Below are 18874 nucleotides of genomic sequence, written 5' to 3'. Positions count from 1 at the left end.
GCTCTATAAGATAACTTGTACCGTTTATTGTAGCAGTGGAACAGCATTTTGAGTTATTTCGTCAAATTGGGCAGTAATATTTGTTTAAAAAAAAAAATTAAAAAAAATCTACAGCCATGCTAGCGGCAGGTTTTTCTAAGACAAAGCAGTGCTTTTGACAAAACATCATCATCAGCATTGCCGACAATGACATTGCATGTTCACTATCTTAATCTAGCATGAGATAACCTGATGATTGGCGCTAAATGAAAAGTCATGTGATCATCAAGACTATTACAATTCCTCATGTGGAGAACATACATGGCAAAGGTTCAAAGGGACACTTCACCCATGTTTCGGAGAAAGTTACAGCAAACATAATTTTGTATCATCCTCTCGAAACCATGAATATTAGGAATTCCCTCAAGTCATATTTTCTCACTGGAAGGTAAAACTGGTCAGATGTGGCAATTAAGGCACACCCATTTGGATAGCTGTCATCCTTTGCATCATTCCCTCACTTTCCCTGAGAGGGGAGAAATATGGATTTTAGTGTTGCACTTCCTGCTTCCAATGATGTAAAAATCGTCATTTTGCGTCATTGGAAGCAGGAAGTCTCATATCTCTGTAGAGGGGGTGAGACTACAAACACTACTTCCTTATTTTTTTTCCACTCACGCTACAGACCTATTACAGATCAGTGGGTGGGACTTCACCTGCAGAAACTAAAAAAATATAACCACCATCTTGTTTGGAAGCTAAGCGGAGGCGCTGTTGAGCCAGTCGTTACGACTATGGTAATCAATCTAATATGGAAGAAATTTCGAAAGTATGATGGTCGAATCAGATGTTCGTGGCTACCTTTATGAGCCGCAATATAGCGAGCAGCGACTGAGGCTTCTGCAGCCGAGGCAGAGGACCTGCCTGTCGCGGACGAGGAGCCCGGACTGGCTCGAGCTGGGGCGGACTGTTGGTGCCTGTGCTCTCGCTGTGCGCCTACGGACACACGGACGTCTGACTGTAAAGTGAGTGTTTCTATTTTCTGTCTTATAACAACGTGGCATGTATGTACACAATTTGTTCAAGTGTTATCACAAAGTTATTCCCAGGTAATACGTAACGTCAGCCAACTGAACTAACGTTTCCTTCTTTACTGCACAAACAGCTTGCAGTTGCATTGCGAACTACTGTGGCACGCTAAACACAAAGACCATGCATCGCCAACTGTGTGCTCAATGTCTTGTAGACAATATCGCCTAACAGCCTTTCTGGAATGGGTCTTGCAAGGCGAGAGATTGGGACAAAGCATCGTTTTACCCGCTTATGTGTTGCAGGCTATCCAACAGAAATATCCAGCTCCAGATGGCCAGTACTGCGGCACCAAGAAGTTGAGGACGCTCAGGAGGAACAGTAACTGTCATTGTTAACATATTTCTTTTTGTTGTTGATATATTTCTGTAAATAAATGGTTTACTTTCACGTTGTTGTAATCTTTGATAGTGTTAGTGGGAGCGGCTTGCAGAGCTGTGGATTGTGGGAGTTGTTTTTAATACAAATGGGCCCTAAAGTCACTTTCTGTCTTTTCTCGGTCAAATAGGCACCAAATTCAAAATGTATGTTACATTTCGACTACATATATAACCCACTTTCAATAAATATTAAAGTTTCCACGGGTGAAATGCTCCTTTAAGGGATCACTAGAATCATCACATTTTGAGCCTCTGGGGACTATGAATGTCTATAAAAATGCATAGAAAGCCATCAAAATGGTCGACAAACAGACCAACATTATGTTCCCTATATAAAAACCCTATTGGCTCTAAGAATAGCAGGAGCCAAGAGTGAATATGGAACTATGCCACTGTGTAGAATACCTAATCTGTCTGAAACATTTTGCTTGTTAAGCCTGTTGAACAAGTTTCATACTGGTAGCGACAGCAATTTCTCAGAGGTAAATTCACAATTTTAGTTAACTATATCAAGGAAGAAAACTCTCCAGTGTGTCCTAACAAAAATGTTTAAAATCTCATGATAACAGACAGCCAAACAATTGACAAAATCTGGCAAACCTGTTTAGTCAACATATTTTTATCTTCCACAAAGATCATAAAAATGCCTCCAGATTAGTTTTTCATTTGTCAAGACTTTACAGTGACGCTGTGTTAATTTGGTTAAATGCCAGCAGTAGTGCGCACACACCCGGCAACCATCTGCTCCACAACTTTTCCTCTCACAGACTTACTAGTCATTATGGCCAAGACCGTGCGTCACCTCACTTACTGTACTTCCCCAGAGCTGTCTATATGCTATATGGAAACAACAGTCTTAAGATGCAGCCTCCACATTGCCAAACGGTCTCTTGACTCATCTACTTGATCTGTCTGTCAACACACAACGTTTGCATGAGCCTTTACACTACTATTAACTCACACACTCTGCCAATGCTCTTTAAAGCATATATGCTCAGTATGAGTTTATATGCTTCAGCAGTTATTGTCTATACATGTAAAAAAATATCATGTAAAGTGTTGTAACAACATCACCAATTGGCTGTTTCATTCTCCATGAGTGAACAGTGGAATTATGCTGCCCATCAACTCTTTGTGCATCATGGCCACAATTAAAAAGGCACGTCACTGGAAAAATGGTGAGAGTTTTGCACTTGTCTTTGGGAATATCACATGAAATATCATGATATCAAGCAAGATGTTTTCACTTGTAGCCTTTAAAAGGCCCGTGACCTCGCCATTATGTTACACCATATGCTTTTAAATTTGAAGAGATTAAGTAGCAGCTATTTTTGCACATTATAAATAAGCTGCATTTGAGGCTACATATTTGACTTGTAAATTAAATGTATATTTTGGTTGGCCGAACTACATTTACATTGAATGGACAATCAACACATTTCGCCCAAAAGTAAAAAAAATAATGGCAATCATTAATCCATCCTCCATGGCATTCATATGCCAAATATAGTGTGTGTGTCTTCTGATGTGTAGTGAATGAGGGAGGTTGCCTACATTTAAATGCATTCATGCTCGACACATTTCCCCCTTATAACTCTTCACTCTTAGTGAAAACTCTTCTGTTAAAACAGTGCTTCTTATTTCCTAAACATCCCCCAGTTACAGATTGTCTACCATATACTCAACAGTAGTTGTGATCTTTCACGGTTTTACATTCTCATAGCTCCAAGATCATTTTTCTTTTTTAGTAATTGCGTCAAAACAATGGGAGGTTGGATGATTACATTAATTTTCACCACACGATTTCTCTAGCGACTTTCAGAAATTGACAGAAACTGCGGTGGACATTGTTGTGCTTTTCAGATTTTAAGCTTTCACAAGGCGAAAAAAATGACTCCGGAAACAAAAAGCAATGAAGTCATGGAGAAAAAGAGCCATGTCTGACTCTGTGGGTTAGCACTTATCCAGGGCAGGGGGCACAGCCTCTCTGATGTCAAAGTGTGTGTGCAACCCACTGTCTCATTATAAGTCAGAATAATTTGCCACCGCACCTCTGCAGACATTCCTCTGTGAACTAAAGAATGGCAAGCTTCAGAAATACATATATTTTTTGTTGACGTTATTCTAAGTCTAAAGTCTAATACCAAGTGATGTTTTTTAAAGAATACATTTGCTGAATTTCTGTAGAGCAATTAGAGTAGATTGGTTTGGAAGTAGATGAGTGTTTAAGGCAGCAGTTCTCAATCCAAGCCCTCTGGACCTAAATGCCTGCTGGTTTTCACTCTCAACATGTAATCAGGAAGTGGTTTACACCTGGGACACCAGGTGAAGGCAATTACCTGCAATCAACTACCTGGCATGATAGAGGGAAGCAGTGCACAGGACCAAAGAAGCAAATGGTTTTACAATGAAAATAGTGGTGAACATTCTGTTAAGGTAGTTTATAATGCCCTATTTACATTGATTTGATTTGATTTTGAGAAATTCTTTGAAGACATTATTGCACTGAGGGATGCTGATGACTGCTTGAAGGCAGTACTCCATTAGTTTGCAAAAGGATACTTAAGGATACAGTCTTCACATACAAGAAAAGTATGAAAGTACAATCTGTGACAAGTATCCTTTAAAGTCTCTAACAATCATGGGCAAAATATACATGATCAATTCTTTCAAACATGTTATGTGTAGACTAAAATATCCTCATTAATAAAGATGTTTTGAAATAAGTAGCAGCCATTGTGCCAGTATGTGATGATCCATCTGTTGAGATATGACAGTGTAACACCAGGACCATGAAATAACGTGAAGAAACATATGCACATTTCAACCAAGGCAAATTGCACTATATATTATTAAACTCAAGGTGTGAAATTCCTTCCTCTGGCATTGCTCCATTGGTTAACTAATTATCATGGCACATTAATTTTCAAAACCCTGAAGCCTTTGTTGAGTTTACCCAATGTGCAAAGTGTACGTGTTTATTCCTGTGTATTACAAAACAAATTTAAGAGAAAGCAATTCGCTCTGAGCTGAGACAACACAGAGCCAGTAGCTGCTGGGACAGCTTCATTCGTATTCTACAGATTGTATCAGAAATTTGGAAAATGTTAATTGGACACAATATGTTAAGAGGCAGATATGGTCTGACATGTAGCCAACATAATAGTATTAAGGATAAATTAATTATAACAATATGCTAAGGGTAAAAACAGAATGCCATCCTCAAGCCATAGAAATACATAATAGATGATAAAGATAGCAGTGAATGCTAAACATTTGCTTGGACAAATATGCTGGAGTGCCTTTCAGCTGATACTTTCAAATCAAAAGACACTGCTTCCTTGCATCCAACAGTGGACATGTTGACAAAGCCCTCATTTATTACAGATTCCCAGCTCGGTGAGCGTAGCCCCAGCGTGACGCTGATTACAAGGCTTGTACGAAATAAGCTTGAGAGCCCCATTTCAACACAAACCTATATTCATTTAGTTCTGCAGATTTATACATCCAGCTATCTAGGCACGAAAATGCAGCATGACATGAGAGCGTAATCTGCCCTTTTGAAAAAGGGGTTAATCTCTCTTTCTTTCATGAAGAAACCTCCATCTTACAGTGACCAGCATGTCTCATATGATGCAGCGGCTGAAGCAATAAATTGAATTAAATAAACCCATTAGTTACAGCAGCTACCTTCTCACCTCGGCCCAGATACACTTTCATGGTAAGTTGGTCCTTTATAAAGACCAGAGGACACAGCTGAAGACTGCGATGGCAAAGTGACCTTGAGTCAAAAGACAGAGAGCATGTCCTTGTTCATTACTTACATCAATTAAGATAGCCTGTTTGCTGCAGCACAGCCTCAGTGTGTTCTGCAGGTGTTTAAAAGTAAATGTATGCTCATGCAAAAATCAATTCATACTTAGGATTCTGCCTCCTCCTGTCTTGTAGACATGAAACAAACTAGAGGTCGATTAGAGTAGAGAGCGACTATCCGGAGATTCACCATGGGCATACTTAAAATGCATGGAATGACTAACGGAGCGCAGTTCACATGGACTTCCTTATGAAAAAAGGCCCAGAGAGAAGTCAAGGATCCTAATCCTGCAGTTTTTACTATTTTGTCCCTGACAGACTCCACAATAAAACACATACTGTTGTTGGTAGTTGCACTCTGGGTAGTCTAGGTGCCAGGTCTTAACAAAGAGGAAGAATGTGTGGAATAAAAAAGACGATATCTCTGGTTCTGCTGCATGGATTTTGATAATTTTGTTTCAACAAGTGTGACAACAAAAGTGCAAGGCTAAATTGGTGGTGTGCTCTTTTATCTTTATCTTTTTTAAGGTATCAGGTTCAGTTTCATGCGTATGGCATAACAGCTACATGTGCTACCTAGGCCTGCATGTCACATATTGTTTTATTTAGAATAACTTAGGAAGTAGTTAATAGACAGATGCCGCAGCTGTATCCAGTATTAGGGTTCCCCTTAGCCTTTTTTATCTTCTAGACCTGACTATATTATCAGTTTTAGCAGTTATGAACCATGGATGTACAGACACATTCTTATACTAAAGAAAAATGGCTGAATTTGTTAGCTTTACCAATTCTAAACAGGTTTTTATACATTTATACTACATGAAAATAAAAGAAAACAGGTATTGCTGGAGTGAAAAAATAAATCTGATCCAGCAGCATGTTAACACTTGATTCAAAAGGCTTCAACTAAGTGCTAGGGTTCAAGAAGGACTTAAAATAAAGTCAAATGAAGCTGTTTGCATAAAATTCAAAAAGTCTATTAGTGTTTAATATGATATGATTGTAACTGTATTATTTTATTTTTGAAAACATTTTAAAAATATACTTCAGCAGTGTAGGTTATATATTTTGGTGTATGCAAACATGGTTTGTGAATGCTGTCTTGAACAAAACAGAGCCTTTGAAGGCCCTGCTAAATTGGGGCAGCACTAATGCTGTATTATGAACACTATTTCAACTAAAGGTGTTACCAATTTTTCTCTTTGTCTGAATCACAATTCATTGCTGATTTTATTGTGAGCAGTTGCATGGTGCATTATGCGTAGAAGACAATATATCACCCATATCAAAGCCCCCACAAGGGAAGAGTTGGCTTCATGGTTCAGAGCAGGTAACAACCTTTTTAGAAAGGCAGAACACGTCAACTCTCTCCTAAATCTCTAATGCCAATAATCTAAATTATCCAAGGAAAACAAACCCCTCCTGATACTGCCATTAGCAATTAACATAATCCCTAAAAGCGTTCTTTTGAAGTCATTAATACAAGCTGTGGCAAATGCCACAGCTTGTATTAATGACTTCCAACATACTAAACACATTGAGAGTGCTGGTGGCAGAGACGTCAGCAATATGTTCCATCACAGAGTTAGGAAATCAGGATTTTAGTGATTTTTTAAATTTTCCTCTTCAAAAAGTGCCAGTAAATCCGGCACAGCAGCGTCTCTACTGTATGTAAGTAAGTGTGTTGAGTGCAGTTTACACATCTAATACTCAGCTCATACATTGTTTCACACTGTGCTAAAATTATTCTAACGGAATACCCCATGGTGATTTGAGGGAAAGAAAGAGCATGAATAAGTAAACAACATAAAGCGATGAGAAACTTCAAAGGCGATGGGACAATCACAGCAAACAAGATCCTGGAAGCCAATGAATGTGTTTGTCTTTGTTTGTGACAGTGACTCAGGGGTGTAAACAGAGGAATTAGCTCGCACCTCCGGAGTCTCAACACATCACACAGCCATAATTGAATTAAGTCTGTCAGGTTGTTGCTGAACTGTAGATGCTGTGAAGAGCATGAGATGCATTGGGCACCAAAGATCACCTCAATAAATGGTCCTAACTTTTAATTTCCATCAAACCCTTGAAAAAAATAATAATGAGAAGCTTAAAAAAATGGCTGAAATGGCATCTGTATCTGGCAGCAGCGTTAGATGCTATTTTCTGTGCATTCACAAAACGACCAAGGTTTTCTTGATGGAAAAAAGCTATATGCTGCATATGTCTACTGCACAACGGTCATATGATAATTCTGCCTATATTAGTGGGAGAAGCCAACATTTTCTCAGCACAACACACTACAGAGGCACCTATCAGCTCATGGACACACATTTGAAACATACTCCCAGCAGTCCCCGTATCTTGGCTTCATGACCATTCCTGTCAGGGTTTTCCTTTTGACTGAACAAATGCATCAGCTTGTGTCATGAGACCACATCCCTCGCAGCCAATAAGGAGCATGAGCAGAGCAAGTGCTCCAGGAGATGGGGAAGGAAAATTGGAATCTTGACAAGTATGATTGACATGCGTATTTGTCCCAAGGTAGTCTTATTTGCAGAGATTTAAAGACGTCGGTAAACCAGCATTCTGCAGAGCAGAATCATTGTTCCTCCAGACTAGAAGCACATCACGGCAATTCTGTTGCATGCAAATAATCTTTTGGGAGAGACGAATCCCTTTGAGCATAAAATGACTTCAGCTTATACTTTATTTTGGGTCCAAAATAAATAATTTAACAGATGAAGCTATGTCTTTCATTTTCAGACAATCTGTCCATGTCGTGGAACAAAAACACAAGCCTAAGTCCTCCCTTCTATCCTAGAAACCATGCAGGAGATGGCTGCTCTGAATTTTATCTGCCTCTTTTGATGGACACAAAAATAAAGTGGATATGAACCTTGATGGTGAACCATAACCCACGGCCACTTCATAGCAATGGAAGGGGAAAAAAACGGTGAATTAAATTCTAACCATAAGTAAAATAGACTTCCACTTGAAAGCATCGGAGTGTAGCCACAGCAGGGCAAGAGAAAGAGATGAATGTGTGTGTGTGAGAGACACAGGAGGAATGCACATGAATTCTGAACAGGACCAAAGGCAGGATGAAATTGGCTATACCCATTAACTGCTCAAGAGGGTTTTTTTTTCTCCATATGCAAAAAGGATGGCGCCGTATTACTTCTTCCATAATTCCCATGTTACAATAGAGATCGCTAGAATAAGATCAAACCAATCTGTAATCCTAGAATGAAATGAAAAAAGGAGTCTCTATTCAGCCAAAACAAAACACCACTGAAAGGAAAAACCTCCTGAAAGGTAATTCAGCACTGTGCTCTGAACAGTATGTGTTGATCCACCGTATTAGGATATTTGCTGCAGAAAATATGAAACCTGGAGAATAGTGTTGTAATGGTTGTACTAATTAGCTGAGCTGAAATAGATGCAGCTTTGTGGCTGTACTTGTTGAAATTCAAATCTACAGTGTATTACAAAAGGACATTTTCACCTTAGATTTCAATAATTCAAAACCTGATGATGTTGACATTTTGTGTAAAATCTGCAATGGTCCATCTGCAGAAAATGGTATTTAACTGGTAAACAGTGCTTCTAGTGCATCCCTGTCTCCTACAAATTACAAATGAAATGTATTTTGCTGCCTGAATAACGTATTTAGGTACATAATTAATGTTTTTATTAACCGTATAAACATGAGTGGCAAAATGGTGATGTTGCACATCACAAGCATTTGTTTTATTCCAATATCCACTGTACAGCATGATTCGTGTTTGTGGTCTTGGTAAAGATATTGGAAAAATGATTAATACCACTCACCCCACTAAATATGTTGCTCGAGCCAGATTCCAGTTAGCTTAGCTTAGCACAAAGACTGTCAACAGGGGGAAACAGCTAGCCTGGCTTCCACCTACCAGCACTTCTAAAGCTCACTAATAAACATGTTTGTTTAATTTGTACAACAATAGAACCAATAAACACTCTGTAACATAAATGTAAAATGATGACTTGTTGTGTTTACGATTAAAAGCAAAATTTCCCTCCGTTTCCAGTCGTTGCGCTAACCAGCTGTTGGTGAAGGCTCTATATTGACCTTACAGACATGACAACAGTATTGATCTCCTCATCCAACTCTCAGCAGGAAAGCAAATAAGCGTATATATGTGGATGGAGAAAAAAAATAAAAATAAAAATAAAAATTCATATAAACAGTGGACCATAAAATCATCCAAAAGACAAAGTACAGAAATGACAGAGACAATCTAAGATATTGAGCAGTCAAACACACTCCTACACAGACCTCCAGGAGCCAGGATAATCTTCATACAGAGATATTAATAACCAGAATCTTTAAACGTTCCTCATCAATATCCAAAATATGATTAAAACCTGACAAAACCAGGACATAAGAGGAACTAGTGAGCATACAACGCTGATTGAAGTTGAATAAAGTTATAAAGTTGTTTATAAAATATTATAATGAATGGATGAATACCCTCAACATTTCCTATGAATATCTGGCAAAGGGCACCAACATGTCTGCAATTAGAAAATATTGAACTGACTTCCACTGACTTTATAAACCCACACATACATACATGCAGAGCATACGATTAATGATTCATGTAACTTGATAAAGTCCTGTAAACATTTTCCATACAAGAGACAATTCACAATGCCAGTAGGAAAATAGTAAGTGAAAATATGTGAATGTGCAGTTAGTTTTGAGATTGCGCAGGCACTTACTGGTGCTCCATGATTACACTTGACAATCAGCTGCAAGTTTGAACATCACTGAGGAGTGCCTTATTACAATAAAAAGTAATTTCTTACTCATGGAGAAGATGACTTTACCATAATATTGATTCAACAGTAGGCTTATTGTTCAATACATTGATTTATAAAGTACGGTATCTGAGGTAAAGAAGGAGAAAAAGGATGCCCTTGCTGTCCATAGGATATAATGAGTAATTTCGTGCGCTGTGCTGCATCTAAAGCGATTCTCAAACAAGAAATAAACATGATTGCTCCTGTGGTAACTGGAACCTCAGAGCTCCATGATGCTTGGGTGTTTAATCAAGTGGAAAGAGGGTGGGCAATGAGAAAGACTGTACTGAAGCAGTCCACTCTCTTGACAGCGCAGGGGTATGCTGCTAATTAAAAAGTTTAATTCCACAACTGCAGCACTGGCATCACAACACTCAGAGGTGCGTCCTTGTGAGTCTTGGCGCCGTCTTATCAGGCGTAGGCAGATTCTGCCATGTTGGGGAAGGTGCGGGACAGGGAGGCACTGCAGCAGTACACAGGCCCAGCTGGAAGGGATGGCATCCTGCCTACTCTGGGATCTGGCCCACCTTGCTCTTTCCCATCTCCCCACTGAGTGAAGTCACGGGCTCCCAGTCAGGTGGCAAGAGTCAGGGGCTAAGCTGCCCATGGAGCAGCTGAGAGAGGGAAAGCAGGGCTAAACAAGGGATAAACGCTGGATTTAGACTTTCTGCTGCTGGGCTCGGCAGTGGATCCATGTCTCCATTACACACCTCCTGTCACCAGGTCCTGTCTTACGACCAGAGGTTGCAGGTACACTAAAGCTTGTGCTGGAGTACACACTGTTCCTTCAAAGTCCCATAGAGGCTGAATCAAACACGATACACTGACACTGCCTCCTGAATAGACTTAATTATTTTTTTTTTTTAAACAGATGAATTCTTCATACTACAGTGCAAAGAAAGGATACATTCTTTTGATAAGGTAAGGAGTGAACTCACTCTATTGTATGGCCTCGGTTGAGCTGGAAGTTTTTGTAGCTGTATAGAATATATTGATTAGAGCACATTACAACTCACACAAAAAGAAATGTCCTTGGGAATGGCAAGGCTCATTCTATGACATCTTTCTAAATGGCCACATCTTGTGAGGCATCAAGAAAAGATGATTGAAAAAAGTCGGCAACGAAAGTCAAATAGTTTCGGACTGTGCTGGAATAAAAACAGTGTCTACTGGGACTAATCACCACAGAGCTGGAAGCTATCGCTGACTCGTTTCTCTGCACAGGGACACAGCCCTGAAAGAATAAGAACACCACTCTGAAGATTTATAGGCACTTCCCCTCAACTTTTATTGCATAGGGGGTTAAAGTGTCATTTTAATAACACAGAGATATTAGAGCTTGCAAACTTCAGTAAAACTTTGATTTTGGTCCACAGTTAGCTGATTTATCCTATGTATGAATACTTAGCTGAGCCGACAAAGGACACACTAGGTCACTATTCACATGCAGACATTTGCATAAGTAGTAATTTTCTCACATGTTGACCATGAAGCCTGAAATCTAAATTTCAGTTAACTATCGGGGATTAGCTTTTACTGCAGTTTTCCAATCTCTTTTTATTCATTAACGCTATAAATCAGGTTCAGGATTTTGAGTAGTGCGATGAAAGTCACAAAACTCCTTCAAACTAAAGTTGTTTAGATTATGACCTGCTGTTGCTTCGTCTTTTTCTCCTTAAAATATGCTTTTAATTTAGTGCTGCCAAGTCCCGACTGTGGGGCTGTGATTTTGATAGATGATGTATTCACCTCATAAACAGGTGAGCTTGGCAATAACTCCTTTAACACTGGGTCAACTCCACAGAGTATGTGGTGAAACTGTGGTGTTGCACAAGGTGGCAGCTAGTGTGTTGGCAGTAGGCTGACAGAGTGATAAGTTATTCAGGATGGTGCTCTCATATGCAGGATCTACACTCAGTTTAAGGAGAGGGGCTTCTTAATACATGGCTCTACTGCCTTTTCATCTGGCTCTCACCATACTTATATACTCTTAGTGGCAGTTGTTTGATGAAGTACATTGTATACATTGATTTTATATCCTGTTAAGTCTTATATTGAGAAACTTTATGAGATAAGTATAATTTATGGCTTTTGGGCAATAATTGTGGGATTGGACATAAAACTATAAACAGGCTTGTTCATACACAGATTAAATGGATGGACAACTCATTTTAGTGGATTGTATTTCAACTAATTTTACTGGATTTGAAAAGCAGTGAGGCCCTCCCAGATGATTTAATATGCATAGTTAGCTACATAGTCCACAATCTGATACAATACAGATAAATTTCAATGTGATCTAAAGCTGATTCAACAGGATTCTACCATGTAATTTTACCTTCTGGAATTAGTGACAAAGCCAGTGGTGCCACCAGTGTATTTTACATTATTGTTGCATTTTATATACATAACAGATTTATTTAGTTGAGGTTTCAGCCAGTGTTGTACATGGTGGAGTCTGACTTTCTTCCATGTGGGATCATATTCAGGAAGTGGATGTCTTAAAGTAGGTACTGTATGTTAGAAACGATCCTAGCACGAGAGGGGTGAGTTGCACACTTGGACACACACGCACCAGAAGCACAAGGACACAGAGACAGAGTTACTTGAAATTTTAAGATCTGCGTTTCACAGCCATATAGATTTTTGATGAATTCCACACATAATTTGGTTTGGATCTGTGGTTCTGTGTCGATGTAGCTGTATCTCTGACTCTTGTATCGATTTCCTGATAAGTATCAGTTCAACTTTGCACCTCTGGCAGCTACACCGATCGTACCAAAGCCTAAAGATAGGATACCAACACATATAGTATAAAATGCACTTTTCAGTGCCTTGAATTGTAGCCTTTGCTCATAAGTTACAGAGACGTTTGAGGGTCATATTCATGCTTCAGGATTTTAAATTTTTTAATTACATATTTATTACATAATACCGTTTTCACATAGCACATTTCTCAATACAATTGCTCCATATCAGGTTCTTTCAACGCCATTCTTACTCCTTGTGAAAAGAATGATATAACTGCTCCCACTTTGCTGAGTGTCCAGTTCACACATCAATGTAGAGCAGAATTCCATTGAGCCTCAGTAGATGGGAAACCTCATGCCTCCTGCTGTATTATTTGATTTGGTCACACATGCTTTTCAACTGGAATTAATCTAAAACGGACAATCTGACACTTTCCAAAAATGGCGTTACTTTTAACAGCGTGGTAGGCTGATACTGCCACTGTTAATCTGCAAGTTTAACTCAAATGTCAAAAGCTTTCAACTGTTATATCTCCCTCCTTTGTAATGTCATAATTTTTAAATCAGAAAAATGGATGCTTTGTCAACACGATTATGTTGTAATTGATCACACCATTTTCTCCTACCTCAAACACCAACTTTTATAATTATTTTTGTTCTCTCTAGGTTCTTGCTCTGGCAGTTGCTCCTTTCAAAGTCTGTTAGTCTAATGTAAACACTATTTGTTTGGCATTTTGCAAAAATACCAAGCAGTCAACCTCACTAATAAGCCCTCATTAGGCCGGCCCCTAACTAGTGTGAATTCCTGCTGAGAATGCTCCCCCACAGCAGGCATAAATCTTCATGTATGATCGATAGTCAATGACATTCTTTAGCACAATTTATGAGGCACATTATCTTTCCACTAAAGTATGCAAACACTGGCACAGAGCTGGAGTAACATTTGTTGTATTGGTCATCATGCATCAAACGTTTTCTATTCCAGGTTGAGGCATGCTCAAGAGAACAGATAAGTTAAATCCTCGTGGTGGTGGCTCATCCTCTTTACTCAGAAATAGAGGCAACATTAGAGGCGCCAATTGGCTGTTGAAAGTCCTCTGTGTACGGTAATGATGGCACTACATTGCTAATTGCTTGTTCAAGTAAGCCCAAAACACACTGGAGAAACTGTCCAAGAGTGCTAAAAACAGGAAAGCAGCACCGATCACCAATCTGGGCCCGTCTATGGAGGTTCATACCAGACGCACAATAAACTTGGAATCCTGATGTGAATATTAGATATGTGCTGGATTTGCACAAAATCGTATATAGATATGGAACTCTGTGTTTATACAGAAGGCTAAGACCACCTTTATGCCACATCCAGACGTGATTGCCGTGAGGAATACTTAACAGATTCAATTTAAACTTGTTCAGAAAAACAACCAAGACGACAACAAATTACTACAAAATAGAAAATAAAATAAAAGGTCTGAAAGCATTGTTTTCTTTCTGCATCCCCAGTTTGAGTTACTTTTGGCTGCTAGGACTTCAGTAACTACTGACATATATAGAGAAATTAGCAACTGGTACCATCAAATGTTTATTTTATCTTATTTTATTAATTGCAGATTACAATAAAGTCTGCACTTTACTTCCCCAAAAGGTTTCAGTTGCAGTTTTCTATGGCCAATTACTTTTTTCTTTTTTAAATTACTTGAAACTAGGATTAATCCTCTATATTAAAAACAAATGTACAGCCTTAACACATTATAAACTGACAAGATGAGGCCTGTATTTTCTTCAGTGAGAGAGCAGTGGCTGTGGAATAGGAGGGGGCGTTCGCTGTTGCCTACATAAAAGAGCACATATTTCCTTTTCTCCTACAACTGTCACTGACGTTTGACCATGTCAGACATTTTCCAGGATAATGATAACACCCTTGGAGGAGCTGATTCTTTATGATATATTGTGTAACTCATAGGGAAGTGACAAAAAAAGCCATTTACTTTATAAGAGGTTTATTTTTCTAAATGAGGTGTCTAAAGCAGAAAGGTGGCAATAAAATGTTGCATAAAATGGGATACACACATGTTCACAACTAACAACAAACTGCGTACTGTTTTACAGTCTTATTCAGTTTGACTAAACCTACTAAACCCCACTTCCACTTCAGGGAACCAGAAAGTACTGCAGTGAATGAATCCACATTGTATGATCTCCCTGCGTGGCAGGTCCTTTAATTCACAGCACAAAACTCAATGGAAACTCTTCTTCATCCTTTCTCTTTTGTTCCGTGCATCACACAGTAACAGAAAAGTAATAAACACATACAAACAGCAAAAACAATCAAGCCACAAACACACAACCTCAATTGTTTCTAAAGATCGCTACACCTGAATATGAAACTTTAATGGTTAAATATCAATGGTCAATATAAGCTTCTAGTGCAATAACGCAGACATTATTGGATTCACTGTGTTGAGAACAGAGTGAACGAGCATTTAAGTACATGTTAGCGCTTACAAGATGCCTTTGGGTTACATCCCCCCATAGTTTATCTATCATATCCATCAAAATGTGGAGCAGGTGTTTACTGAGACAGGCCCAAATTTATGAATCATATTTTATGAGATTACTGGTCTCGTTCAACTACACCAATGTCAAATGGTTGCAAACATCTGTAACTGATCATAATTTCACTTCCATTAAGTGCACATTAGCTAGAGCATCACAGACAGAGAAGAGAGATGCAGTATAATTCATAATTTAGAAACAAACAAACAAACGTGGTCTGAATGAATTTTTATATCAGCGTCTGAAATAGTGGCTCAACTCATAATTATTTTTGAACAATTAAACCAATAACTTTGCATCCATTGGTGCAAAATGTGCCCTGTGTGTTTCCTGGTTTCCAGAATGCAAAATTCTGAGGTGAATGTTATATACAGGACAGTGACAGATATAAAATGAAGGCTTCTTTAGGGATATTTTTGGCTCAGAGGCTCTGAGACATACGGGCACAGTTATTATTATTTATGTAAGCATGTCATCCTCCTGTCTAATGAGCCTTTCACCATAAGCGTAATGAAACAGCTTGCATTAACACAGGCTAAATGAACAGCCAAGCACTCCCATGTCTATGCAGCAAGATGAAAGCAGATGCTTCCACAACCCAAACACCAGCGTAACAGACCCGGGTTTCTACAGAGAAACAAAAGGGACTCTGAGTCAGTGTCATTCTCGTCAGCTCATTGACTCCGTTCGCAAATTTTGGATTCCCCTGGTCAAACATCATTATGTGAGAACAACGCCTAACCAAGCCATGACCAACTGACCATGAATGAACCCTCAAATTGATTTTTTTTCTCCCATAAACACGGCAATGATAAACACAGGCTAATAAACCTGGACTCAAATTGAATGTCAGCCGTCACACAAGAAGGGTGGCGTTAACAATTTACGCTCCTTTGAGAACCAGCTGCAATGCCTAGACAAGAGGTGTTTCAAAAAATACAGCCCTTACAGCACTATCATGTAAGATTATATGCAATTTAAGTAAATGATGTGCTCTTGGAATTGATGGGTGGAATGTGCAACATAATATATGTGATATGCAGTCCAAATGGGCTCTTATAAGAGAACATTTTCCCTCTGTTTTAATCTGTGAGTATGACTATGCATGTGTGTATGTATATGAGTGTGCATATGAGTGTATGGGGAACTAAAACTGAGGATTAACTATGTACTGGATAATAAGCCAATTTCTCTTGGTCAGTGTCAAAACTGGCATCTAGAAATTACAAACATAACATTATTTAATGAGCATCACATGATTATTCTCTCGCTGTGTGTTGTGTATTTATTTTTATTTTTTTTACCAGCAGATACCAGCCTGAAGCACACAACAGCTCTGTCAAAAAAAACGTTGCCTTAAACTACCCAGTGACACTCCTCTATGTGTGTTAGCTGCCACGATGTGTGGTCAAATATTGTGTAACCCTATTGAAGGACCAAACTTCCAGTAACTTTGTGACAGAACATCATTTGATACACGACAGACCTGAGGTACCATGCAATTCCCTTTAAGACCACAGTGGATCTTCAAGTGGGGTTCAGTATAACAATACACACCTTGTGATTCAGAAACAAAGTGGAAACTGTTCAGCTACTCAGTTCACACACAATGTGCTCTGACAATAAGAAAACAAGAATATAGAACTCAATTCATTCAGTTAGTCTGTTAAAGGACCTTTTTTTTTTTTTTTTTTTTTACAATTTCAGTCAATCATATATGCATGAGGCTACTATCCACTTTCCAAAGCAGCCATTGTTTTCCATTCCTGTAATTATAGGCTAAATAAAAAATCTAAAAAAATCAACGTGCATAGACTTGAAAATTGCTGGGGTGAGATCACACATAATCCAATCCACAGTGAGAAAAAAGGCTTTTATTTTCATCAGAAAAAAGGCAGTATGTAATATTGTATCTCTAAGCGCAGAGATCTAAAAAGTTACAATACAGTTTGACAAACATGTAGGCGGAAATGATGTTCGCTGTTGTTGATCTCAAGCAGGTTTTAAGTCTCTTGCAAATTGATTTTACCTCCCACAAATGAAAGAAGACCAAGGTGTGATGCGAATATAAACGCATTCATAAATATAACACACATTAGGAGTTCTTTGAAAAATGTGTAGCCCAAAGTGTGCACGATTCTGTAACAAGACAGACAAAAACTACACACTGCTGCTAGATAGGGCTGAAATATCAACTCACCGGTACCAGTCCAGCCCCTTCTCGTAGTTCCTGTCAAAGAAATGTGGCTCATTTCCAACGGCTCTGACGTCCGGGTGCACCCTGAGAGCCTCCAGCAGGGCTCTGGTCCCCCCTTTCTTCACCCCGATGATGATGGCTTGAGGAAGTTTCTTCTCTCCATAATCCATGGTGCAGTTCGCCCTGAGTTCGCTGTCCGTGGTGCTGATTTCCTGGTGCTCCCTCTCCAGCGCGGTGGTGTGATACGCCGCCGCCGATTTAGTTGGAGACGCCTGGGTCCTAATCCACTCCACCGTCCTTTGTTCGGCCTCAGCATGATCCTTCACGGTGGAGACGGCGGTGGTTCTCTCGGCCTCGGTGAATTCGGTCAAGCCCGGGGAGGCGGAATAAAGTTTCTCCCTCAATGTCACAAAAGTTGTCTCCTCTGTCACCAGCCTCCCTTGATACACGTAGTTCTCTTGCAGGGGGAACTGCAGCGAGTTGTAGCAGCTCATCAAGCTATAGAACAAGTAGGTGACAGAGAGGGAGAGGGTGAACATGAATAAGATTTTCCGGGGCACTTTAGAGGTGAAAACCGAAGTGCTGGACCAAAATGCCATCTCTGATAGCAGTGATCCTCTCAAAGAAGTGGCCAGACATGTTTCCACCCCGAGTCTTGCATGGACAAAAATCAACAGCAATAATCAGTCACTATCAGCGCTGCTCCAGCTAAAAAGCGTGAAGCTGGACCAAACCAACCCAATCCAACCAAATCGCATATTTATGAGGATGGCGGGGGGAAACAGTCCGTTAAAATTCCGGAAGAATATCGCGTCCCTTTTCTTGAGTATCGATTTCTTATTCCAAGGCTGACAGACAATGTCACAATTTATTGGACTGAACTTGCAGATTTGGGAGGCTGAAGGTCTGGCGTCCTTCCAAATGAGCAGCCTGGCTTGAACTGGACACAATATGATAAACGAAATCCTGGCATTTTATGAAGAAAGGGAGAAAGAAAAAAAAAACAGAGAGTTGAAAGTAGGCTTCTTCTCATCAGCCGCTCAGCCCGAAGTCCAGTCCGGTCTGCGATACAAGAGTGGATTCACATCCATCCAGGCAACCTACAAATCCACCGAGTCTTTCCAACAAGAGGCGACCGGGCGCACAATCCTTTACGCTTCTCTCCCTTATTTACTTTGTGTAGTAGAAAGTCGGGCAGCCTTTGCACAAAAGCAGCCACTCTTCCCAGTGGCTACCGGGGCTGCTGCTCGCCGTCCTTGCGCCCTCTCAGA

General features: G+C 39.6%; 1 protein-coding gene across 1 annotated transcript in view; it reads right to left on the bottom strand.

Annotated features, from left to right (window-relative positions):
* Positions 1 to 18599, bottom strand: part of hs3st4 (heparan sulfate (glucosamine) 3-O-sulfotransferase 4) — a 78366-nt gene extending 59767 nt beyond the window's left edge. Inside the window, exon 1 of the mRNA XM_051388084.1 lies at positions 17607 to 18599. Coding sequence (XP_051244044.1) covers positions 17607 to 18202 — 596 coding nt within the window. The 5' untranslated portion in view covers positions 18203 to 18599. The remainder of the gene's footprint in view (positions 1 to 17606) is intronic.
* Between the last annotated feature and the right edge of the window lie 275 nt (positions 18600 to 18874).

The sequence above is a fragment of the Dicentrarchus labrax genome, unplaced genomic scaffold, assembly GCF_905237075.1.
Source record: "Dicentrarchus labrax unplaced genomic scaffold, dlabrax2021, whole genome shotgun sequence".
NCBI lineage: Eukaryota > Metazoa > Chordata > Actinopteri > Moronidae > Dicentrarchus > Dicentrarchus labrax.
The sequence above is the reverse complement of the archived record's forward strand: the minus strand, read 5'-3'. Positions and strand labels throughout refer to the sequence as shown.